This window comes from Mus musculus, chromosome 16, assembly GCF_000001635.26.
Source record: "Mus musculus strain C57BL/6J chromosome 16, GRCm38.p6 C57BL/6J".
NCBI lineage: Eukaryota > Metazoa > Chordata > Mammalia > Rodentia > Muridae > Mus > Mus musculus.
The window spans coordinates 46,386,758-46,413,740 of record NC_000082.6 but is presented as its reverse complement, the minus strand read 5'-3'; the positions used below and the strand labels follow the sequence as shown (position 1 = coordinate 46,413,740).

The 26,983-nt window shown below is 43.0% G+C and overlaps 1 protein-coding gene across 6 annotated transcripts in view; it reads left to right on the top strand.

Annotated features, from left to right (window-relative positions):
* Nectin3 (nectin cell adhesion molecule 3) overlaps positions 1 to 26,076 on the top strand; it is a 110,871-nt gene extending 84,795 nt beyond the window's left edge. For 5 of the 6 annotated variants that reach the window (XR_001781847.2, XR_001781846.2, XR_001781848.2 and 2 more), the window contains exons 9-10: positions 17,599 to 17,661; positions 18,469 to 26,076. Coding sequence is in view for 1 of the 6 variants with exons in the window: in NM_021496.3 (NP_067471.1) it covers positions 17,599 to 17,661; positions 18,469 to 18,645 (240 nt within the window). In the remaining 5 variants the exon portion in view is untranslated. The remainder of the gene's footprint in view (positions 1 to 17,598; positions 17,662 to 18,468) is intronic. The other variant, NM_021496.3, reaches the window with a different exon arrangement.
* Positions 26,077 to 26,983: the final 907 nt, after the last annotated feature.

The following is a 26,983-nucleotide window of genomic DNA, read 5'->3' as shown; positions in this document are numbered from 1 at the left end:
CACCATCTGATTGGTCAGTTGAGGGCACCTTGAACCCTGCTGCTATGCGTCTGCACCATCTAAGCTTGTGCATAGAACACATTCAGCTGCTGCAATTTACTGCATGTCCTTCTCCTATGTATGAGGTGACTAGCATCTTTGTGGGACACGGCTCCATGCAACCTTGTGTATTGGCATTAGAAAGCTGTTCCACAAGGATATCATGTGACCCTATTCTTCACATGGATGGACCTTCATAAGAATAAAATTTTTAAAAACTACTAACATGTATGCCCATGGATTAAAACTCCAGTTCCATGATATCTGAGGGCTTCTGACCTCCTCAAGGCATGTGCATACATGGTACACATACATACAAACATACATAAATACATGCATACATACGTATGTGCATATACATATGCTTAAAATACTTATACAATTGAGGATTTTTATTATAGGCCTTACTCTGGATATTTTATGAGTTTCTCCATACATTCTACAGTAGATGCACTAAATTCTAACCTCTCTTCCCTTGTGTATATAGCAGCTACTTCTAACATGCTCTACTTTCTTTTAACTTCCTAGTTTCCTGCTCTTACACCTTCTGCTAAGCACACAGGGGTGCTCACATGCACACATGTTAAAGATCATGCAGGCACCTTGCAACTGTGGTGCAGAATCCTAGATGTTGCTAAGTTAAAATGCATATGAAATACTGTAAATATGTTTATATTTTGGTGAATAAGATTAGAAATAAAAAATAAAATCTGTTCTACCCATGTTTTCACATTAAAAGTGTCTATTAGCCTGGATTTCATTCTACATAAAAGATATTTATATTACTTAACTTCATTCCTAATAGCCCTGTAATATTCATTAGCAAAATCTCCACCCACTTATTATCAGGTGGATCCTTTTCTTTTCTCCTGTTCCGTTGACCTGCTCTTCTGGGAACAGGTTGGCAGCCTCGTGTTTTCTGTGAATTCCAGAGTGAAATGCTATACTACTCTTTCTGAGTCCTTGTATTACTGAGTTTCTCAGACTCCCCAAAGCATGGTTTCTGCAAACTACTCCAAGCCATTTTCAGTGAAAGGTGACAATTTTTGTAGCTTTCAGAGCCTCTAACATTGAGCATGCTCTTTTCTTCCTCTACTCCAAACAGCTTGCACACAAATTCCATGTTCTTTGGGGGAGGGGGTGCAGAGACTGTCCAGAGCAAACCATTATGCCCCTAGTACTCAGGCAGAGTGCATTCTCTTTGATGTGTTGCCCATTCTGGTCCACGATGCCTTTCTCCATTAAGGAGCAAAGTTGATTTCTGAACCTGACTCTGTTCCTTGTCTTCACATTAACAGGCTCCCCATGTGATAACACTTAGGCCCTCTCCTTTCCTGACATCTTGTCAGATTTCAGGCTGTCGGCAGCTTATACCCCCAGGGTCTTGCTTTCACTGTCATCATACGTGGTCTATCTAATCAGGGTTTTCTGTGGGGCCCGTAAAGCCTCGTTCCTTCTTTCAGAGCAGTGTCTAAAACACAAGCCTGGGATGTCACACAGTCATTTCCCCAGCAGCCAGGCCCTCTTCCAGCTGAGCAGGCCGCCTTCCTCCTCCCTTTGCGCGTTTGTGTTCCTGGACAGAAGGAACTTGATCCAGCTTATCCTGAGAGAGCTCATCTGTAGTAATGGCTCTGATACTCGCACACAGATACACACGTCGGTCCTGCAGACCTTTATGTAATAGAATGTATAAAGCCCGCATGTGTCTCTACTTTCGGTTTAAGTCTATCGGTAGAGTTTCCTTTCTCTGATTTTCCCTTCTTTGGCCCCAGCTGGTAGTGATCAAACCATGCATTCCGAGGGATGATGGGAACCTAGTCATTTCTGTCACCATCCCCACATCCATCTTCATCTTTGTCATCACCATCATCATAACCACTGTCACCATGAGTCAGAGTAGTGTCTCTCAGGTCTGATTCTAATCGTTGCCCCAACCTGGGTTATTTGGGGGCTTAGACACCTCTCTGTGTGTGACCTGACCCCACTACACCTAGTTTGGTGCCTCCTCAGTTCCCCATGGGACCCCTCTTTTTTTTTCACCAGTGGATCCTTGCTAATACTGGTCAGCATCCACCTCTGCTTAACCGATGGCATAAAGAGCAGTAAGCCAGGAACAGAAAGGCAAATGCTACAAGGCCTAGCATCTCACATCTAAACTCTGAGTTGATCTGTTACAGTTAAAATCAAGCTTGCTAAGGATGGGGTCTAGTCTCCTGTACAGCAACAGAGTAGCAAGCTTATAAAACTGTATTATGTCTCAAAATAGCTATAAACTTGGATAGTTTGAAGGCTGTGATACACGGAAAGACTAATTACCTTAATTTGATCTTCACATATACGTTTCAAGTTATCACCTGGTCCTTACAGTCTCAGATGTTACGGGCCTCCGGTGTTCCGAGTATTGTGATAAAGGGGGAGAAAGAAAAGCAGAGTGCAGGCAGAGTCCTTGCTTCCAAAGCACCTTGCTTTGTTAACTATTGAAAAGAAGGCCCACATGAAACAGATTAATACATTCCTGAAGAGCACAGGCCCATGAGTTCTTTTCAACACCCTTGGGAGAGAGTTTCAGATGTGAGGCTTTGTAGGCAACTCACGGTGAGTTTCCCGGCTATTCCCCTTGCATGGCTTTTCACAGATAACAGAACATTTGTATCCTATTTCAAGCCAGATTTCCCCAACACCCCAACGCTTTTAAACTGTCTGCTTGGGGCTAAGAGACAGGCTCTTTGTGCTTCGGGGTTCCTAATGGTATCCAAGGAGGTCTCCCTGTATGGCTAATACTAATCAGAGTCACCTGCTGGCTAGGGCTATTGCTGCTTATCCTGGGAGTGGGGTGCATTTAATTGCTGGGTGAGTATTCCACTTGGATCTGTCTGCCTCTCCCTCCCCAGTGCTGGTATTAAAGGAGTGTGCCACCACTTCCTGGCTCAAATACGCATTTTTGAGTTGCTATGTACATTTAGTTCTCTGTTAAATAATGGAAATGCTTATGTCCCAGCAGACTGGCTGAGTCCTTTCCTCCTAAGTAATGGAATGCTGTCTCGCAATGGCATTTACTAGTCTCAGACTAAGTACATGATCTTATTTGTAGTGTAAGCCTATTTTAGGAGCCAATAGTAAGATACTCCAACTCTGTTCAGTCATGAATTATGTATGCACGAAAAGGCTTTTAGCTGTCATTTATTCTTGGCATGCAGGATTTCTTGCCTCAGCAAGACTAACATGTAATAAAGTAGCACCATTGTGTAACAAGTATGAATACTTGTTATGCGTGTGAGTATGAAGTAGGAGGAAGTGAAGACAAGGAAACCACGTGACTGGCTCCTGTCGTTTCTAGGCAGCAGATGTCCTGTGGAAGAATTTCTCTCCTTGGCATCACCTGATTCCCTTTTCTCCTGAACCACTAGTGTATGGCCTCACATCCAGTCAGTGCTCCAGGCTGCTGTTACTTAACTCTTGAGCCAGCTGCCAGCACAAGGTACCTTTGAGCTCTTCACTCAAGTGTCACTGCAGGTGGGCTGCACCGCACAAAACCAGCATTGCAGTGACTTCTCTGATTCAAACAAAACTGCCTTCTACTTAAGAATCTTCTATGTGGTGCCCCTCAAAGTTTGTAATTTTTAATCATGAGTGTTCTGCTCTCTTACTTTGTGCTGAAAATGTCCTTTTGGGATTCAGATGCTAAAAGCTTAGTCTCTAGCCTGTAGTGAAACTTGGAGGAGGTTGAACCTGGCAGAAGGAAATTAGGTCCTTAGAGGTGTACTCCCAAGGGGGAGTAGTGAGATGTTTTGTTTGGTTCTTCCTTACTCTCTTCTTGCTTCCTCACTGACATGAAGTGAATGATGTCCAATGGTCATTATGTACTGCCTTGTCACAGGCCCACATTTTCTAACTTTATTATGCCCTCAGTAAATGAGTATATGATTGACAAGGGACATGATTCCTAGGCTGCATAACGTTCCAGTAGGAGGAACCATGAGAAAGTGAAGTCAGGTCAAGTGTATTGCGTATTGGCTCAGGTTCGTGGGTGTGCTCACTTAGATAGAAGATTGGATGGGAGGTTTCTTGAGGCTCATATTGATGAGTTAATGGCCTCTAGAGAGGAATTTGTGTTGGTTCTTATGTTAGAGAATTTTACCATTCTGCATAAAGCCATTTCTGGGATAGCTTGAGGCCTATATCTTGATAGTGCGTGCTTTCCCAAGGTGGTGTGTGCTCATGTAAGAAACACTTCTGCTTTTACTGCCATGAGATACAGTGCTGTAGAAGGGCAGTTTTCATTGTTCTTGCGAGTGCTCACATGCGTGGCTGTAATTACTTGTAATACATGTAATAGGTAAGCCTTGGAAAGGAAGGCTTCGTTTGTGTGAATATCTAGAGTGCCTCATCAAGAATGAGATTAGAATATGAGGGCGAAGAACCAAGCAACCCCAAGCAGAGATGCTGGAGCGTTCTCATATAAATGTGTAATAATGTATTGATAGTGAGAATGAGTCCCTAGGCATGTATAACCCCTTGATTTGTTCCCTGGAAATGGTTAGGATTCATGGGTGGGTGGAGATGACTAGTTTGCTTGTAAATAATTTTCTATCTCGTTGTGTCATCTGTACACTTTAATTAGACACTTTGCTTTGCATACATATTGCAACTTTTGCTATCTTGTGTATTTTACTATGAGAATTGAAACTATACCTTGAGATAAGAAATTTCATTAAAATATGTCTTATCAAGTTTCACTTTAAAAGTTAAAATCCAGTGTGTCTACTCGGCAGAAGTCACGCATTTGTTTATCCTTGAGAAGGGAGAGCACACCCTTCCTGCTGCATTTGCAACAGCAAAGCTCCTAGAGGCCGGGGACAGCTTCAGAAAAATCTCATGATACCAAATGTGATAATGTATACACTCTTCTGTCTTGAAAATGAGTCTAATGATTTAGACCTATATGTAAAAATATTACCAAGTGGCCATTTCTTCCTTAACTCTTTCATTTTAGTCTATAATATCTTGAATTAGGGAATTGTATATTGAAATTTAATAATTCTCTCTCTTCAAGGTGTAAGCAAACAGTCAGAGAGAGAAAGAGAGAGAGGGGAGAGGGAGGGGGAGGGGGGAAGGGGAGGGGGAGAAGAGGGAGAGGAAGGAGAGGTGGGAGAGGAGGGAGAGGAGGGAGAGGAGGGAGAGGAGGGAGAGGAGGGAGAGGAGGGAGAGGGGAGGGGAGAGGGGAGGAGAGGGGAGAGGGAATCCGCCCTCCAAACTGTTTCAAAGCAATGGTTCTCAACCTGTGGGTCATTACCCTTTTGGCAAATCTCTGTCTCTAAAAGGATTTACATTACAATTTATAACAGCAGCAAAATTGCAGTTACAAAGTAGCAACAAAAATAGTTTTATGGTTGGGGGGGGTGGGTGTCACAACGACAGGAGGAACCGTTGGGTTAAAGGGCCGCAGCATTGGGAAGGTTAAGCAGCACCCACCGTTCTAGAGCATTATCCTATAGCAGGTATGCACTCTGCATGCCCCGCCCCCACGAGTCTCCTGCTCACTCATGGGAAGCTTGTCACCGTCACCTTGCGGAGCCTTTAGCTCAGGGAGGCGTGTGACGGCACTCAGGCCCTACCGTCTATCTGATGAGATGAAGATGACCTTAAGCTGCCGAGGACTGAGCATTAGGATCCGTCCTTGGACACTCGGCCACCTCACCATTCGTGCTCTGATGTTCTAAGTCAAATTTGGAGAGCTGGATATTCTTGAGACAGGCAGTTTCCAATGGTGGTTGGAGACACAGGCCAATGTGATAGTACATCAACATGAATTTAAATCTTAACTCTACAAATGTGAACATTTGCCTCAGTTTCTTCAAGTATAACATGGGAATAATAATTATGTTACAATATTTATAATTATTATAAATATTAATAATTTTATAGGATATAAAAACATATGACATCTATATTATCTTTGTCAAGGCCTGTCTGAGCATAACTTGGTGTAGGTATGCTTTCAGGAAAGTACACATTAAAATTTGTATGGAACTTTATTTTGAAACCTTTCTTCTTGAGTTGCATTGGGACGGCCCCAGTAAAGGAAGAATCCTTTGTATTTGTTACAAATCCCAAGTGCTTGCTTACCACAGACATACATGGCTGGTGGCGGCTCTCTTGACCAGTGAACATCACTGAGCCAGGCTTTGCGTTCTTGTTCTCTCCTGGCTTTTACTTTAACAACTCTGTAGAATACCATGGGCTGAGAGCCTGCTTCTATGGACTTTGCTCCCCGTCCACAGCTCTGCCTCCTCCTCTTTGCAGGAAGCAATTCAGAACCTAAAGTTTCTCTCCTAGCTGCCATCTAGTATCCAAATCATCTGTGGGGATCCCTTACAGAGAGTGGGACAGAGAGCAGGTCCCCTGTGTCCGAAGCACCTCTGCAAGGTTTTGTTGAGCCCTGCCCCTTGACAACACCATTCAAGGCTTCAGAGAGCCTCTGCCAGTCTCTTACTAAACTAAGGAGAGTGCTGATAGATGAGAACTGCCAGGGAGTACATTGAGGCCAACCTTAACTGCCACGTGTTGGAAAAGAGGGGCTATATGCAGAGAAATCTCCAGTATTTGAGAGTCTAGTCCACACAGACTTCACACAGTTATTATGTGAAACGTGGGATCAAAGTCTACAGTGAGCATGGTTCATTGCATATACTGGGGAACCATGAATTAATTTTAAAAGAAATAAGGGGGAAAGTCCAAACTTAGTAACATGTCACTTCCTGCAAGCATTCAGAAGGCATTCCATAAATCTTTCAAAAGCCCTACATCCCCAAATACCTTTGTATTTTTATAAAAATGATATGTCAAGTTGAAAATAAAAGCTAAGGGTGGCTATTGAGTGGTTCCCGAGCTTGGCAGCTGGTTAAATAATAAGTCCCATCAAGAAAACCTCTTTGGTCTTGATTCCAGTTTGTCTTTACAGAAGTACAAATTATCATCTGTCATAGGCCTCTTATGATCACTCATGAACACTGTCTACGGATGTCACCCAGTCTCCAAAATGCTGAGGGTCTTGAATATGAGTAGACAGTCTGTGAGTAAGTTACCATGTGGATAACTGTCATGAGAGCATACCAATCACTTATCTTGTTAAACAGGTACCTGATCAATGTGAGTGCTGCTTAATTAGAATCCCATCAATACGGGTGTTGCTCCTGCATGATCGGCCTCTCACATAACAACTAACAGCAGTAAGAGAGAAATTGAACTTTGGTTAGCAGTTTTATTTAGGACTTTTGTTGATTTGGAGCAGGATGTCTCTGTGATGTCCAGGCTGAACTTAATTCCTCAGCTCAAGTCATTCTCCTGCCTCACATTCCCAAGTAACTGAGATTAAAGATATCCTCCACCACACCAACTAGGTTTTGTCTCATTTCAGAAAGGTAGTTAATAGGTTGGAAGATATCATTCATGTTTTGAAGAGTCTGTACATTATTAATTATGTATGATAGCCAGTTCTTTTGTATTTTTCTCTTAGCATGGAGAAAACATCTGCAAAGATTAACAACTCTGTCATTAAAACACGAGAACACACCTGGGTACATTAACAGAAAGTTTCTGTCAGAGACCAGGTTGTAATAGAGAATTTGTTTTATTGTAGCAGATGCCATACTGTGTGAATGGCTTCCTAGTCTACTTCATCTCTTCAGTTGAATTCCTCCACATGGATCAGCGATGATAAAATGGAAATATGGCCTTTTAAAAGTCAACTTCATTGAAGTATAGCTTATGTAACAATGCTGCATTCTACGTGTAAACTTTGATAAACACCAACAGATGTATGAATTCTATGATCCCTGCCTCACCCAAGAACATTTCAGTGACCAGAAACATTTTTACATAGTGTTCCTCCTCATCACCTGGCCCACCACCTTCCACACACACATCTCTCTCGAGCAGGCACTGATGTGATTTCTCCTGCAGTATGTCAGGTGTGCCTTTTGTCAACACCCACGTGTGTTGAATCAGCGTGCTCTCTTTGATCTAATACTCTCGATCAACATGATGTGTTCGAGATTCATTCATACTGAAGGGATATAGCTTATTGCTGTGTGTGTGTGCGCGCACACGCACGCACCCGCACCCGCACACACACACACACACACACACACACACACGAACTTTTAAAATCACTTCGTTGTTGAAGTCTGCTCTGATTTCACTTCTGGGAATACTGTGAATAGTTTATTAGCTGATTTCGATGCCAGTCTCACAAGAGGATTCGTCATGTCCTCTTTGTCCCCATCTAAGAAAGGAGTTCAGACTAGTATTAGTCTGTCTTTGAATGCTTAATAGGACTTAACAGTAAGCCCATCTCCTTGGGAATTTCTTCTGCAAAGGATTTTGTTGGTATCTTGAAGACATTTGTCTTTTTCATCTAGGTTGTTGAAATTTACCATCAAATTGTTTATAACATGATTTTGTCCTACTAATTTAATGGGGTGAGTTTAGTAATGCAAATAGTTTTAATTTTCATTTCCAGCATTTTATGTTTGCTGGGAGTTTCCAATTTTACTAATTTTTTTCAAAGAGGCAGTTTATAGTTTTATAAGTTGTCTAAGAGTTTGTCCATTTTTACTAATTTCCCATTATTACTGTTTCTTTCCTCCTTCCTTTAGGTTTAATTTTAAAGTAGCAGTATTCTAGCTTGAACACTTAAAATACAAGTAATTCTTTGTTTGAGATCCTACATGGTTTGACAATTTTATTACATTAACTTCAGAATATGAGCCTGGGAATTGGCAAGTCCTAGGTTTGATTCCCAGATCTCTGGGGCTCCATGACTAGCCACCCTGACCTTCATGCCAATTTGCAACTTTGTAAAAAGAATATAGAGAGTGTCTCTAAGGATGACTGCTGGCCTCCAAACACCCATGCACATTCATGTGTCTCAGCAAATGAATGTGTAAATGAACAGACACACACACACATACAGAGAAATGTCTTTTCTAGTTTCCCTTGTCGTCTTCTTCAATCAGTTATTTAGAAATGCTTGTAAATTAGTAAATTATGAAAATTAATATAAATAAAAATAATTAAAATATTTTAATATTAACCTCCCATTAATTCTCTAGCATCATATACATACATATCTCTAGTGAGAATGAATGTCTATAAGAATGATTATCGAATTTTAGTCCCTCCATGCTGAGACTTTTTAAAGCCCAACACATGGTCTGTCTTCCTGCACTGTTGTCATTATCATTATGCTGTGGTTGGATGTAGTCTTCTACCAATGCCATTTGGGTCAAGATGGTTCATAGAGTTGGTGACCCATGAGATATCTTTTTTCAGTCGATAAGAAAGGAGTATTCGTTCCAGCTGTATATATGAGTATATCTGTCTTGTTTTAACTCTTGTCAGTAAGTTATTCATGTATTTTTGTAATTCTCCTATTGGGCGGGTGCACGTGGATTGAGGACTGCTTTGTCATCTCTTCTTTATGCCCTGGTCCCTTTTTTTGAAATTATTATTATCTGACAGTTTCTTACATGTGTATAATAATTTCAGTGCTTTGCACCCCTCCCCCAATGTCCTCTCCAGCCCTCACTCCCTTTCCTGCTGAAACCCTTCTTTTTTTTTTCTTTTTTTTTTTATTACGTATTTTCTTCAATTACATTTCCAATGCTATCCCAAAAGTCCCCCTCCCACTCCCCTACCCACCCATTCCCATTTTTTTGGCCCTGGCATTCCCCTGTACTGGGGCATATAACGTTTTCCTGACAAATGGGCCTCTCTTTCCAGTGATGGCCGACTAGGTCATCTTTTGATACATATGCAGCTAGAGTCAAGAGCTCCGGGGTACTGGTTAGTTCATAATGTTGTTCCTCCGATAGGGTTGCAGATCTCTTTAGCTCCTTGGATACTTTCTCTAGCTCCTCCATTGGGGGCCCTGAGATCCATCCAATAGTTGACTATGAGCATCCACTTCTGTGTTTGCTAGGCCCCGGCGTAGTCTCACAAGGAACAGCTATATCACGGTCCTTGCAACAAAGGCTTGCTAGTGTATGCAATGGTGTCATCGCTTGGAGGCTAATTATGGGATGGATCCCTGGATATGGCAGTCTTTATATGGACCATCCTTTTGTCTCAGCTCCAAACTTTGTCTCTGTAACTCCTTCCATGGGTGATTGTTTCCAATTCTAAGAATGAGCAAAGTGTCCACACTTTGGTCTTTGCTCTTCTTCAGTTTCATACGTTTTACATATTGTACCTTATATCTCGCTATACTAAGTTTCTGGGTTAATATCCACTTATCAGTGAGTACATTTCATTTGAATTCTTTTGTGATTGGGTTACCTCACTCAGGATGATGCCCTCCAGGTCCAACCATTTGCTTAGGTTTCGTGAATTCATTCTTTTTAATAGCTGATTAGTACTCCATTGTGTAAATGTACCACATTTTTTGTATCCATTCCTCTGTTGAAGGACATCTGGGTTCTTTCCAGCTTCTGGCTATTATAAATAAGGCTGCTATGAACATAGTGGAGCATGTGTCCTTCTTACCGGTTGGGACATCTTCTGGATATATGCCCAGGAGAGGTATTGCTGGATCCTCCGGTAGTACTATGTCCAATTTTCGGAGGAACCGCCAGACTGATTTCCAGAGTGGTTGTACAAGCTTGCAATCCCACCAACAATGGAGGAGTGTTCCTCTTTCTCCACATCCTCGCCAGCATCTGCTGTCACCTGAATTTTTGAACTTAGCCATTCTGACTGGTGTGAGGTGGAATCTCAGGGTTGTTTTGATTTGCATTTCTCTGATGATTAAGGATGAAACCCTTCTTTTTAACATGTCTCCCTCCTCCTCCTTCCCTGTCTCTTTGACTGAATGACTCACTGAGTTTAAATAGGGCTGCCTGCATGAGCATGGCTTGAGGGATACTTCACTGAAGCACACGTAATTCCTCAGGGACCAAAGCACTGAAGAAAGTGACACCCATTCTTCTGGCCATCATTACCTGTCAGTAGCCCCACAGGGAGCAGGACTTCATAAGTCTTACTCTCATTCTCTACTGCTTTGCTTTCATGGTAGCAGAGGGTTCAGCCTCTAGGAGGGAACTCATGCCTGCCTGGTATTGTAAACCTAACTAAGAACCCGAGGCTGGGGAGGTCCAAAGACCAAGGGAGAAGCTACTTCTGGAAGTGAGGCCTCATGGGTAAGTTGGTGTAGTTTTACATTCTGTCTAGCTACTGGGGTGTGGGAACTCTGCTCAGGCAGATAAAACTCAGAAAGCTAGGCTACATTTCACCCTACACTGCCATCAGATGTTGGGCTTGGGGGAAGCACTGATACAGGACTCAAGGGGTAGGAGAACGAGGACTGTCCAGGGAGGGAAGTTTTCTGGCTAAACCCTCCGGGTCCATTTAGATACCTCATCAGTATGGAGAACTCTGTGTTCTGTAACACTTGACCAGTGGTTGTGTTCTTTATGTGGGGATCTGGTCAGGAGTGGTGCAGCTTCTAAACCCACTCTACCTTGCCAGGTTTCCTGGCACGGTCCACTGACCCACAAGGTAGGGCCTCAGGAGTCTTGCCCACATCCACGGTGAAATGTGGAGTGGCATGATCTTGGTCTGGTAACCAATGCTATAGCAGTTCTGTGCATACTGCTTTGCAGCAATCCTCACCCAACCTCTGGCTCTGAGATCCCTTCTGTCCCCTTCCCCATGATGTTCCCTGCACCTTGGGAGTGAGGGCAGGGTGACACAAAGTGCTGAGCACTTCGATCACTAGTTGTCCACACTTTGACTGTGAGTCTCTGAATTTACCCCTGTGCACTGCAATCAGAAGCTTCTCTGGTGGATCTGAGGGCTCTACTCATCTATGAATGTCAAATATTTAGAAGGCGGGTTGATACTATTTTGGTTTGGCTGAGCTGTGACCTCCTCAGCTTCAAGTTCTTAGGCAGGGTTACGGCACTAGGCCTGTTCCCTCCTGCAGAGTAAACCATCCAGCTCTATGAAAGCCAGCCAGTAAGAGTTAGCATCCAGCCCACTTCCAGCTTGATTTTCCATGCTCTGTGACCAAAGTATGTCGTGTCTTCAACAACAGGCTGTTCCATCAAGTTCTTGTGTACAACCAACAGAAATGGCAAAACCCACATCGGCCTCAGGCCCTCTGGGACCTCTCTGACCAACAACTTGTGGGGCAGGCACCCGGCTTCTTGTTTAATAAACTGTGGCTTCTTGGGGGTGTGTGTGTGGGGGGGGACTAGTATTTCTCTGACGTACTGATCCTTCCAGCATCTTTGAAAACTACTCCTTTATTTCTAGTAATGTCCTTGACCTGAAGTCACTTGGCTTGGTATAGTATAGTCACTCCAGTTTTTAAACACTTTGAACATTTCTTTAGTGGCTCATGCTTTCACGGTATGGCTTTTCCTTCTTGTTTTGAGGAAAGAAGAAGGGTGTGGATGTGAAGTTACATTTTATTTTATAGCCCAGGCTAGCCCTTGAATTTGCATAATCCTATCCCTGCTTCTCAAGTGCTGGGATTGCAGGTGACAACCTCCACACAGTGCTGCCTTTGCTTTTTTGATACCCTCTTTGTATCACAAAAGAATTTTATATAAATCATGTCAGTTAGATGAGTTGTAGTCATTCTAAAAATTCTCAGCTTTCGTTTCTATATGCACTCCATTCTTATTCCTATGGTTGGGTTTAACCTCACAACTTATTTCTTAAATTTGTTCTGTCAATTGTTTATCCCTCATCCTTTCCTCTCTCCTTCCATACTCTGTGAGTCATTTGTTATTAGCTTCTTTGTTGAATTATTAGTTACATATTTTTATTTTTACTGTTTTTCTGTGGTTTGAATTTACTGTCCTAGTTAGGGTTTCTGTGGCTATGATAAACACTCTTACCAAAAGCGACTTGGAGAGGAAAGGGCTTATTCCAGTTCACAGTTCTCAGTCACACCCATCGCTGAGGGAAGATGGGGCAGGAACTCCGGATAGGAACTTGGAGACCGAAACTGAAGCAGAGGCCATGGAGGAGGCTGCTTACCTGCCTGCTCCACATGGCTTGCTCAGTCTGCCTTCTCAGAACACTGAGGACCCCTTGTATGGATGGCCCTGCCCACCAAGGACTGAGCAAGGCCTCAGCTGTACACTAGTACACTAGTGACATCAGTCACTAATGGAGAAAATACTCTACAAGTTTGCCTACAGACCAAGCTTATGAAGGCATTTTCTTCATTATGGTTCTCTCCTAGATAACACTGGCCTAGGTCAAGCTGACAAAAACAAAAAAGAAAACAGAAATACTGTGCTCTACTTTTAACGTAATATTACACAACTTTATAATACAGGATCTTTATTTCTGCCTCCTTACTCCCCTTAGTAGTCTTAGAATAATCGAATAATATTTTAGTTTGTTTTTCATGTGTTATATAAACTTGGTAATCTATTCTTACTGCATTATTTCTTAAACCATAATACATAATTTTGAAATGTCAAAGTTCTTATTGGAGTTGGTTTTCTTCAACATGGAGAATCCTTCTATAACACTTCTGTGATAAAGATGATCTGAGCACAAAATACCTCAGCTTTTGGTTGTCTGGAAATTTCTTCATTTCGCTGTCTTTATTTAACATTTCTGTGGGGCTTACAATTGATATCCAGTTTAATTTTTTTCATTACACACATTCAAATTGAATTTGCATACTCTCTTGTTTTCCTTTATTGCTGATAAAAAGCGAGGGATAATTCTTGCATAATTTTTACATATCTTATTCCATTTTTCTTCTAGCTATATCTTTGATTATGCCTTTAGTATTGATTTTTCAGCAATTGGATTCTGCAATATGTTTGGGTAATATTACATATTTCAATTCTTTTTTAGGATGCATTGACCTTTTAGAAATACAGACTTTTTTTTTAACCCAAACTGGAAGTGTTTGCTAACTTTCTCTTTCCACTCTGTTGTTTGCATTGATAGTTTCTGTATGCACATATATACTCACTGTATACCTGTATACACCCAGTGTCTAATTGGCTATGAGCATACCTAAAAAGGTTTTCCACTTTAGCTTTTCAGTTCTCTTTCATCTCGTTTTATCTTTATTAATGCTCACATTTTCTTTGTAGCTGTAAATGCATGGATAATAACCTTTTTGTGATCATCTCCATGTGTAGTCTGGCTGGCATGGAACTAATCCTCTTCCCGCTTTGATTTCTCGGAGTGCTGGAATTGTATGTGTGAGCCACGATGTCTGGCTTATGGTAGACATATGAAAGTGTATCTATCATTTCCAGGTTAATTTTTTTATTGACTTTATCTACTTTTTTCATGGTTGTTAGATATCAATTAGGCACTGGGCATTGTAAATGTTACAGTTATTCCTTAGTAAGAATTGTGTTATTTTCTGGCAGTATGAATGTAAACAACTTCATCTTCTAGAAGCTTCTGTTTGTCCTAGAAACTTATCCTTACCTCTAAGGAGGACAGGTTCTTGTCTCTTAAATGTTTTGGGTATGTGTTCCGTATCTGTGAATGCTTCATATGTTGAAATTTAATCCCCACTGTATTAAGAGGCTGGAAATGCAGTGCAGCTATGCTGCTGAGGGGTGGCTTTGAGATATGATTAAGATTAGATAATGCCACTAAAAAGGATCCCCATAACAAAATCCTTTTAGTGGTGGCTTTATGGGAAGAGGGAAACCAGACATGCCATGTGTGCACTCCCTGTCATTTGCCATGTGATTCCCTGTGTTGTCTCAGCCTCTATTAGCAAGAAGATCGACATTAGGTACAGCCCCTCACATATACCGACAGGACAGGGAGCCAATGTAAACCTCTTTTCTTGTGGTATCCAAAATGGAGTACTTCAGTATCATGTTGAGAGGGAATTTTTCTACTTTGGCTGGTTACAACCTGAGCATTTCTCAGCTTTAATAGGGCTCTAGGAATGATAAGATTATAGGTCTCTACCAATATCTATCTCCTCCTCTAGTACCCATTCATTGTCTGATCCTTGTATGCTTAGATTTGATCTGAGCCAGATGAACTCTCTCTGTGCCTGGATCTGAGCTTTTTCTGATTCTCATTTTCAGTTGCCTTTTCCAGATTCTAGACACTTCAGCTCACCTAAAAGTAGAACTTTTCCCTGTGAGTTCAGTAAGACGTTGGTCATCATGAATCATCCTCTCCTGAAGGCAACAGAGAAGTCAGGGTGATCAAAGGTTCACTCGAGGTGTGTGTGTGTGTGTGTGCGCACGCGTGCGAATGTGTGCATGCTGCTTTGCCTAGAGCCAGATACAAGACATGCATTCACTGTAAAAATTAAGAAATCAAATATGACAGCTACATAGTATTGAATTTCAAGGGTTCTACATGACTGGCCACAGGTCTGTTAAGATGACCTGCTTGGAATTTATTACCAGTATGTATTATGTTGTTAATGTCATCTGGTTGTATGAAGAGCATCCTTGCATCATGCTGCAGACGACTCTAGGGGGAGGTAGCTTCTCAGAGATAATGTATAATATGGCTAGCCTTGACACAGGAGACCAAGAACCAATCAGAGTTTAGCTTCTAATCAGTTCATTAACTATTAACTTACTACAGAAGACAGGGTGGGATACAGGAATGAATGAAGAGTTGTATCTGTTTGAGCTGCTATAAAAACAAGCCATAAAAGGGAACTCACGACACGCAGAAGCATCACCTAGTTCTGGGGGTTGAGCATTGCAAGATCCGGTGCCTGGGGAAAACCCTTCTCCTGACATGGCCATCTTTCTGTAACCTCATAGTTTAGAGGAGAACTCTGTAGTGTCTTCAGTGCCTGATAAAGCAGCACTGTCCCCATTCATGAGAGGCCTACCCCCATGGCGTCACCTCTTCCAGTGGCCCGCCTGCTGGTACCATCACACTGCAGACTGGGTTTCAGAAATGGCCTTGGGGGAGGACAAATATTCAGTCAGAGCAGCAGACCAGACACGTTCAGTATTTCAACTGGTGTTGAAAATGACAAATGTTCAAGATTATAACAGAAGGCAAATTATGAGGCGAGGCATAATAGATGCACAGAGAACAGTGGGGAAAGCTGAGTGAAATAATTGGCTGTGGAACAGAAAGGCTCTGGGAAGGGAAGCACGAGTCTAGTCAGGCCACCATACAGGGGGAGTATTTCACTCTCCAGAGCTTAAGGGGTGAACCTTCCAGACCAAAGGGACAGCAGAGCAAAGACATGTTAGTAGATATAGCCACACAGGGCATTCAGTCTTCCTCTTATTGTGTTTGCAGACAATCTCCTGTAGGCATGGAGCTAGAAGCAAGGGCCTTAAGCCTCAAACAAACACTTAGAACCAGATGTAATTACACTTGAGTAGCAGTCTGCTAACCACCTGTGAGATGAGATACCTTAATCATGCTGAACCCCTGACTTAGTCACATGAAGACACTGTTGATAGGAAAACACAGTCTGTACTTCAAAGCAAGTAAGAGGTGGTTTACTGTGGAGTCAGACATGAGTGACGATCGCCTGGAACTTAGATTCAGATCCCCCCAAACATGGTGGGAGCAGGAACTTGAGATTTTGTTAGCTACGGAAGAAAGTTCTAAATCCAAGTATTTGCATGGGTGGGTGCCACATGGATGTGTTCTTCGATGCTACTTGATGACAGTCTCTGTTCCTTGGGCTAGGGGAAGCCAGTGGTCGGCTGAGAATGCATTTCAAAGCTCCTGATAGTCACCAGGATGTTAAGTCAGATAGGAGGAAACACCGAATGGCTTTCAACAGGAGTAAAAGTAGATAGAGAAAGATAATTTGGCTTTGGTCTGTAACATCTTCGTTCTCATTGTCAGGGAGTGAGTGATTAGCTTTGTAGAATCTTTACCATAAGTGCGGTGGTCTCCTCAAACCTCTACCTCAAGGGAAACCAGTTTTATAGAATGACGTGTGTGTGAGTTAGATGAGTGAGAGAGTACGAGACTCCTTCCAGCACTCCATTTTGTTCAGGAGACTGATGAGAAAACAGTAGTGCTGTTATACGCTCCGATGGCTGACTTCACCCGAGGCTGATAGAGGGCCTTACAAACGATGTGGCGCTTGAATGTATCAGGCAGAGGGGGCTAAGAAGAGAGCCCTTTGCAGTGGAGGTGATGTTCAAAGTGATGAGGTAGGAATCGGGGAGAAAAGAATGGTCACATGAATGACCACAGATAAAGGCTTGTCATTGCCAGTTCAGCCCACTCTTACCTGATTCAAGGCACCGGACTGTTCTACTGGGGAAAGACCAAAGACCTTCGGTGCTTAAACTCTCAAGTCATATATTCTCACTTTGCCCTAACTCTTGTGTATCACATGTTCTGGATATTTTCTCCCTGAAGACGCCAAGACAGATGGGGTGAGGGGAGAGAATATGTAGATGTTTATGTTTTCTGTCCTCCTGGAGAATATTTCACTCCATTGGTAGACATTTAGCAAGTCATGATTGGCTCCCTGTACCCGGGAGCCTGCCTGGTATTGGTTCATGTGTTGGTGCTTCAGGGCATGTGTCTTTTAATGTCTTCCAGACTGAACACTTGCCTTTGCAGACTCAGTTCAAGGAGAAAGGAGCTGGTGGTCTTCAGCCCTCTGTAAGTAAGGCTCGTGCTGTACTCACCCAGGTATCCTTTACCGTTCTGTCAGATGGCCATAACCGTTCATCTTATCCATTGCTCTCTGTTTAAATGTCTGTACATGACTTGATAAAGGCTTCAAATTTGCTTCTTGCAAGTAATCTAAAGAACACTGCTAAGTCATCTCAGAAGCAGCTGTCTTTGGTGTGAAACCAGTACCCAAGGCAGAGAGGGCCATTTCAGAAATGCCACAGAGCATCGGATGCAGTTCAGTCTAGAGTGAAGTGTCAGCTGTGGCTCAAGGTCAAGTCAGAAGGAAAGGTGAAGAGAGAGGCTATTTTGGGCAGTGTTTTAAAATCTCCCCATGATCAGACATATGGTCAAATGCCAGCTCCTTTTGCTTTGTCCATGCCCTAATCCCCCAGTGCTGAATCTTGATGTTTATTTTTGTTTTGTTTGATTTAACTCTCTGACTATCTCATATATTCCTTCCAAGCCAGAGCGCTATTTGAGAGGCTCCTGACATTCACAACCATGGCTTCCCCTAGCTGACCTTAGTGGGACCCAATTCCAAACCTCAAATCATAAAATTCCTCAGCGTTTGTAGGTTACAGTTACAGTTTGTAGTTACAAGGTGCCACTCCTCTTACTCGGGTGCCATGGGCACCAAATGACTGCACCATGGTGGTTTTCCATCCAGTTCCTTTGAGGGGTAGGGTCAGGGTCATGGCCTTGAGTGAATTTGACTTTTGTTTGTTTTCACCAGTGTCCTAGAAGAAATGTAAACAGTGTCTCCACTAATGTAAGCAATGTTTGAATTTCTAGAATGGACCAATTAGCAGGAGATTTGACTATGAGGATGAGAGCACAATGCAAGAAGATGGAACTCAGCGCATGTGCCCCCTTTATAGCCAGATGTGCCACCAAGACCGAAGCCCTCGCCAACATCACCCACGCAACCCCGAGAGACTCTACATCAACCCACGAGAACATTATGTGTGATTTTCCTTGTCATGAAGGGTGTTCTAACAAATGTTTATTCTTAGACCTGAGAGACACTGAGGCATCTAAGTGATTTCAGTCTTAAAGTGTGTTGCAACGATCGATGGACGAATCAGAGCTAAGAGTAGATTGCTTAACATCATTAAGGGTTCCTTAACCACCAGTTGTGTGTGTGAGCTCACCTGTAGCTTCACTTCCCTGTAACTCTGAAGTTTAGCTACTAACACTTGGCCTCCAGTGGTGTGTTCATTTGGAGGGGAAGGCCCCAGATGCTGGCGACTGCTTTGCTTGGGTCTCAGGCACTGCTTGTCTGTCCTTTAAACAGGTGGGAAAACGAGCCCCACATCCAGTTCACTGATTATTAAGCTGGGATTTTGATTTCCCTAGCCTCCCAGTACAATAACAATACCTGCGTACAGAGGCCAGAGGAGAGGAGCGGACTGCTGTAACCAATGGTGACAAAGGCAAGGGGAAGCGGCAAGCCTCTGTGTGCTTGTGAACCCGTGTTAGTGCCCCGTGTCCTTCCTAGCCAGTAGGCTCCAAGGGCTCCTCGGGGATGTCTGCCCTCTGTCCCCTTGGGACCAGCTGTGTCTACTTTGTCCCTGTTGCTGCAGACTTGTGTTCCACTGACCCAATTAGCTCGTTTCCCACCTCTTCAGTCCATAAAAATCCCTGCTGAAATGGGATGCGGACATTTTAGCCAGGTTTCCATTCGCTCGCACAAGACAAGCTCAGTGCTCACCTCTTATAGCTTTCAAGGCCAGCTCACCACACAGGCTTTAGCTAGCTACTCTTCTTCATTCTTTACTTTTCTTCCATGTCTTATCTACCTCAAAAAAAAAAAAAATAGAGAGGAGAAAAAAAAAAGCCTATTAGAAATCAGTACAAAATAACCCTCACTCTTAAAAGCCTGGTGGAAAATTTGAAAACTATTTTTTTCTTTTGTAAAGCTACTTCAGTATGACATGCTTGTGGAATCTACATGTCCTCTATTCTCCTCCCCATGTCACCTGGTCGGAATAGTAGCCTCTCTGCCAGGGTTGACAGCTACAAAGCTACACTGCGATGCTGTGCTGCCTGCTCCTCCTGTCTGCCTGGAGTTCTAGAACTTATCTCCCTTGGCCAGCTGTCCATCACCGAGATTGGCAATGGAGAGCACGGAGGGAAACTTAAAGGCAAAGCCATCCTTGATCCATCTTGAGAGTAGTGTCACTTTACTGTGTATCCTGGAAAGGCCAGAGTGTGTCACTGGTATGAAGAAATAAAACACTGTAACTTGTTACATAATTTGTAAAAAGAGGACAGTAGAAACGGGAAAATAAATAGTATACATTTCCAGCCTATGCTTCAGGAGGAAATGAGAATATTACCAGGTTGATAGTGACATGCCAAAGACACCTTATACACGCTGTGCTGGCTGGGATTCTCCTCTGCTTCTTTTTGTTTGTTTGTCCAGCTTTGTGGGATAAGTCATAGAGGGGGTTCTGCAGTAATATACCCACCCATGCCATTCCCTGGATGATGGGTAGTTCTGGGAGCAAGGATGCTCAAATTTCATCATATATCTCCGGTAGGATTAGTGTTTTCAGAGGCTACGGCTCCAGAGCACCTAGAGTTCCACTGGTCCTCTGCCCCATCGCTGGAGTACTTTGGATTTACTTTATTGCCTTTATAGCAAAGATGATGCCACCTTCATTGCTCAGGATGCCATTACTAAGCCAATGTAACTAATGTTCTAGGATTCCCTGTGATTGTTTTCCAATAGTTAGGGTTGTACCGAGAGTTTTCTTTGACACTGAAGCATTTCATATTACCTAGATGCTAGGGCCCAGAGTGCAGCAACCCCTCCTTCAGAAGGCTTTAAAAATATCTTAATGCTGAAGACAGTTTCTAAAGTCCTGCTGGGAAGCAGATTGTAGAATCCACACCACAAAAGTGCATTGTGGAGGCAGGGAGAGGGGTGGGATGTCTTCGTTTGTGCCAGAGAAAAGGATTTGGAAGCCTTTTGTCCTGTCCTTAGCACTGTCCCAGGAGGAACCTACTGTCTACCTTTCAACCATTCTTAGTATTGTTGTGAAAAAGTTATTTTAGGGTGTGGATACTGTCTGGTGCCAGCAAGTTCACTGTTGTCTGTGTGTCTGTTAGCTATGAAAAGTCCTTGGGCAAACTGCTATATTTGATAGTTGTTGGCCCCAAACATGGGTCACATAAGCTTCATAATAGCTTATTCTAGCGCCTCCTGTCTGTTCTCTATTTCAAAAGAAAAAGTTAGCTAAATACAGAACAGCTTTAAAAGGGTTTGATTAACCAGTCCCCTCAACTGAAGAATGCCGTCCAAAATTAGTCTGCTGACCTCTGTATTTGGAGCCCTTGACGGTGGCATTTAAATTAGGAAACTAGACTGTAAGTGAGGTTGAGGGGCATATCCACAGCTGGTCATGGTCTCCCCGTTACTGTTTTATTAAAGTTCACTGGGACAGAAGTAAATCCACATAGCAGTTGCCCATGGACTGCTGCCACTGCATTCCAAGGAGGCAGGGGGACATGCTCACCTTCACCACAGCCCCCATTGCCTATCTCACCTGTCAACATTATGACTACTACAGTAGCAGACCACCAGATCCGCTGCATCTCAGTTCCCTGAAGCATCTGTACTGGCTAGGATCAGCCTGACTTAATGGGATACGAATGCAAACAGCAGTGACGTGTTGTGTCCTCCATGAGAGTTCCCTCCATGCCTGGCATTTTGTATGGTCTAAATGTGAGGATATCGACATGCTTTGGAGTATATGACATTCTTACCTGTGCTAGGCATCTATATTACTACACACACACACACACACACACACACACACACACACATGAGAGAGAGACAGACAGACAGACAGACAGACAGACAGACAGACAGAGACAGAGACTAAAGAAAGACCCATTAAGTGGCCCAGTTCTTGCCATCATTATTATTATCTGTGTCCTGGTCACTGCTAAACAGGACCAAGTCCTTCACCCCAAGTTGTCTTTCACAGAAGATTAATTTTCAAGAATTGTGTTTGTTGTTGCTTGTCTTCTCTTGAACTCACTCTCCCCTTTGTGCTGTGCCTGCTGTACACAGTAGGGCCTGCCTTGAAATGAGAGGATCCCCTGTTGTTCTCAGAACAACAGATCAGTTCTATACTCAACTTTAACCCCTACTGTAGAATCTTAGGAGAATAAGTTAAAGTACCTCAGGTATCAATTGTTCCCACCCATGAACCAGAGGCTTTCCCTGTCAACTGCGCAGAACTGTGGTAAAAACGGAACTAGGGAATGGTGGGTGAGAAACTAACTTCTCTCCAAACTGACAAGTGCCCAGGACTCCACTGTTTGTACTGAACTTCAGCTTCCGGTGCCTTTGCCAGTATTTAGAGTCCTGGAATGTTCCCGGGGAGAGCCTTCAGCAGTGACCAATTGCAAGTACAGACATTCCATTAGTATAATAAGCATTGATCCCATAAAGTATTTCACATCTGGGCCATTGAGGTGGCTCCTCCAGTAAAGGCACCTACCACGCAAGCCTGGGACCCTGAGTTCAAACCCTGGGGATAGCATAGAAGTCAAGAAGAGACAAGGGCCACCACACACCTCATGCACATGCAATAAAAATAATAAATATTGTTTAAAAAGGTTCACCTCTGTCAGGCTTTAGGTAGGATTGAAGAGACATGTTAGAATTCGTGGTTGCTCCTGTCTTACAAAACACTATTAATGAGTAGCTGTACTGAGTGCAGGATGGTCGGGGTTCTAGGGCCAGCATCTTATATGATCATCTCACCAGATAGGCTCATACCCTTGTTTTGTCCTCTTAGAAGAACTCCCTTGGGAACAGACAGGTTCCTACTCCCACACCACCCGGTTGTAGGTCCGTAGATCACCAGTGAGCTTTCAGCTGCTTTGTTTGGCAGGGAATGCAGTTGTCTTGGTTTTCTTTCTAGGGCAGGATAATAGCCTGCACATAAAACTATAAGAGCTGTTACAAGCAGAAAGCAAATGCATGGGCTCCCTTGTTGCCTGTAAATATCCGTACGTACCCCTCTGTCCATTAGGTTAAGGGACAAAGGCCGGCCAAACAAATCAGATAAAGCAGCCTATACCAATTGGTTTGGTTTTACAGGGCACTGACTTCTAACATCCTTCCCTAGTCTTAATTGGACACACTTCTTGCTGTTTGTCTCTGTTCAATAAGGACTCGGCACCACCCAGGGTGGCAACATTCATAGCTGGAAAGAAGCCAGAGAAGGGTAGAAAGGATGAAAGCTTGAGATGCCCAGGTCACCACCTGCTCCTCTCAGCTCTGTGTTTCTCTTCTGGGGCTTGAATGACAGTCAAGTCTTCATCCTTAGGTCATTTGAAGTCTAAAAGAATCCAGGACTTTTATCCATATTAAGCCCAAAGCTAATGTTTGCAAACCCAATTAACTATAAACTGTTACTACAGTAGTCATGTTACAGCAGATGAAATATGTGGGTTTCTTCCACTCGGGAATATACTCTGAACCTCCTCGTCAGCTGCTAAGGCTGTTTTGGCAGCCTTTGAGATATGTGAGGGCTGCGTGCTTCCATTCCAACCTCACCCGATAATACTTTACACTGGAATTAATCTTTAGCCCAAGGACTATATCACGTGTACTAATAAGCCAGGAAGCTGCAGAACAGTCCACCAGTCTTCTAAACAGTTGAGAGTCCTGATTCTGCCCTTCCAGGCCACCCAACAGCATCCCTATACCTATCTGCAAGAGCTATCAGAAGTAAGTCCAGCAGTGCTCCCTGATTCAGTGAGCCAGATTCCTGTTCTCTTTGATTTCTACACAGAGAATAAGTCAGGTATCTCAGTCTGTTGGGCTTGTTCATTGGGGGACTGGTCCTACATGATTTGAGCCATTAAACGATTAATACCACCCAATTGACCATAGAAAAATAGTCGCTCACTGGATTAACAAAGCCTCAAGGGTCGGGCTACAAATAAAGCATGGGCTACCAGTCTCTGGCGTGAAGAGAGCTTCGCAAATGCTGTCGGGCCCTGGAAGATGTACACGCCTGATTAGGATGCATTGGGTAATAACCAACCATCCCTAGAGGCACACTGAAACTGATCGGCATGTTTGAAAATAATTATAAAAGCAAAATCCAGTGTAAGAGGATTTGGTAAAGATTTCTCAGGTTGTCATGCCCTCATACTGGGATGGGGGTGGGGCTAGGGCTACTCACTGCTCTGAAGTCAAGAACCTGTTGAAGAGTTACTGACATTTATCCATAGTAACAAGTGTTATCGTGGGTTGCACTGTCAGCACTATGCAGATTTATGGGAAAAAGCAAAATATCTGAGTTGACAACCAACTGACAGGCTTCTATCCTCTTGGGCTACAATCCCGCAGTGAAGTTATCACAGTTGCCACAAGGAAACTCTGCACAGGGGGCAGGTCACTTAGATATGAAGAGAGCTGGGCTTGGTCTTTCAGGTTCTAATTACTATTGCAAACAGTCTTCTGTAAACAAAGGGGCCTTTCTGAGTTAGGTCAGTCTCCTGCCAGTCTAAGGTGGGAGGCTACACAGTTGCCCCTTCATGGATGTCCCTAAAACATTTGTGGCCTACGCTGGATTGAGGGTATCTCGTGGAATTTGGCTGTGGAAAGTGATTAGAGGAGACCCCGAGGGAAATCCTCCCTGGGAATCCATATCATCAGATTTGCTACAGTGGCTTGGGACTGAGCCCTGTCCCAACTCAGATGTATCTGACAGCCGTGAAGAGATGAATTCTCTGTCTTCCTCAGAGGTTAATTTCCCTTAATAGCACTCAGTAGATCTATGAAGCCCAGGGTTACACACAGTTTTTCAACTGAATGGACACCATTGTTTTGGTTTTCAGTGCTTTTTTTCAAGGAACAATAAGGATTTTAAATCCACTCGAGTGTATTGATGAAACTAAATTAAATTCCTCTCTGAAATCGTACAAACAGCCCCAGCATTCATTATATTTTAACTAGAGGCAGCAGAGGTTTGTTCTGCAAGTACTAGTTTACTCCAGGGCACAGTACAGCTCAGCCACACCTCTGTACTCTCACATATTCTCGACATAAGTGCAAAATTCCCTTAAATTCCCTCGCTTCAGTGCCCAGACGACTGTCCAGCATCTTGGGTTTCACTGAATACTAAAAAAATCCCAATTCCTTTGTAAAAGACCTATATTAAGCAGCAGGTATTGCCGCTAGATCCCCTATTGTTCCATTTGTCTCTAAAGGTTCCTATCACCCCTCTCCCTTCTGCTCCTAGCTCTAAGCTAGTGCTATCCAACATTCCATCTCCAGCCCATTTGCTCAGTCTCCATGTGGTCCTCGCCTCTTAACATGTCTGCTTGGCAGCTCTGCCCTTCGAGCCAGCGGTTCTCTGTCTCACAAGGCTGCACTGATGGGGGTGGGGAATAAGATGGCTAAGGGCTAGCTTCAAGTGAGATCCCTCTTTCAAAGTGGTTTCTGCAAAAGCCCCTGGACTTAGAAATCAGAAACTCTATAGCTATTATATTTTTCTATTCTTGTTTTGCTATTTTTACTTCTGAAACATGATCTCTGTCTGAAAAGACGCTTTCTCCGGGTTCTCACTCTCTCCCTATTGACCCCCTCACACTGAAAGTTCCACCTTATGCTCTGAACTTCCTACGCTGACCCAAAACTAAGTCTCTCAGTGGGAACCCCAACTCTGGTACTTCTATTTAAAAATAGTAAGATCTGCTTCGGAGGAAACTCTAGCTGTTCCCCAGGAAAACCAGTGAGGCCCCACACTGGCTCTGTCCAGGTCTCACAGCAAGCCTTGCTTCTTGAAATCTAAACTGATTTAATGTAGTCCCTTCACGGTACCTGGGTGTTGAATCCTGGGTAATGAATGGCAGAAGTATTTTGCACAGCTTGTATTTCAGTAATGGACAATGGGTAATCTAGACAGCCTTTAAGTAGGAGTGAGCCAAACTAGATCTGGAATCCCTTTACCCGTACTGTTTGCAAAAGAAGTAAACCTTGCTGTCTTTTTATAGTAGAAATCCATTGCTCGTTTGTTGAATTAGTTGCATTTTGTTGTATAGAAAGAGTTTGATGCTGTGTATTTCTGTTTGTGAGAAAAGACCCAAGTTATAAATTTAAGCATTAGAACTGTAAATAGAGTAGTTGGGTGGATAAAATTCTATCTCAGATGTAAAACACAAAAGTAAACACAAAGATCAGCTTAGATTTTGATATTATATTTTAAATACTAGATGTTAATCTGGCGGGTTTTAGACAGTCCTTAAGTTTCCAGAAATTGTCTTTTATTTTTGCATTTTGAACTATATGGCTCTAGATATCTTGAATAAAGTCTTTTATTGTCTATTTTTTATTTCTGTTATCAATAAATCAGTTATTAAACTGCATATGAAATCACTAACCCTAACTACATGACCATGAGATGCACAAACTATAAACAATCTGAAATACTTCTGTGCTTGGGGCCTTCCTAGAAGATTTTAAAAGTAATGAGAGGAGTGATGTGTGCTTCAAACAGAACAAAAAGTAGGAGGTATTGTAGCTATATATATAAAACTACACAATACAGATTTATTTTTACTAGTGTGTCTATGTGTAGAGTGGCTGTGTGTGTGTGAGCACAGGTGCCCTGGGGGTAAGAGGCATCAGGTTGCCCAGGAGCTTTAGGCACCCTGATGTGGGTGGTAGGATTTACACTCAGGTTTCCTGTAATAGTAGAACTTTCAGCTCTCCCAGCACCAGGTATGCCTGCACACTGCCATGTTTCCTGCCATGATGATTGTTGGGGGTCCAGGAATTACCTCACAGCCAGAGGAACACCAGTCTCAACCAGACAGGGATAGTTTATTGAGCCTATGTCCCAGGACTGACAAACCGGGGCTATGGTCCAGATTTGGGAACTGAACCATGACCCCTAGTTAAGGTCCTACAGGGTTTTAAAGCTCTAGATCTACAAAACTTCTGTGCCAAGTTAGTTCACCAATCAGGATTTAGGGATAGGATTTCCTTAGGAACTGTCTTTGTTGTACACTTATCCTGCTCCATTGAATATCCATTGGTTGTGATATTCAATTGTAGCAGGCCAGTTGTCTAATATTCATATATTAACTTGCCAACCAGGATGTCAATAACTCATGTACACCTCTTTCTACAGAGGTGAATGTCAGTTCCCAGGGAGGTCTTGGGAATGTAAACTTTACTCACTTTGACCACTACTCAAAATGGAAGTCTTATAGAAATAGTTTCTTATATTGATGCAGGTGTCTCTATTATGTTGGGGCCCACCCCAGGGGC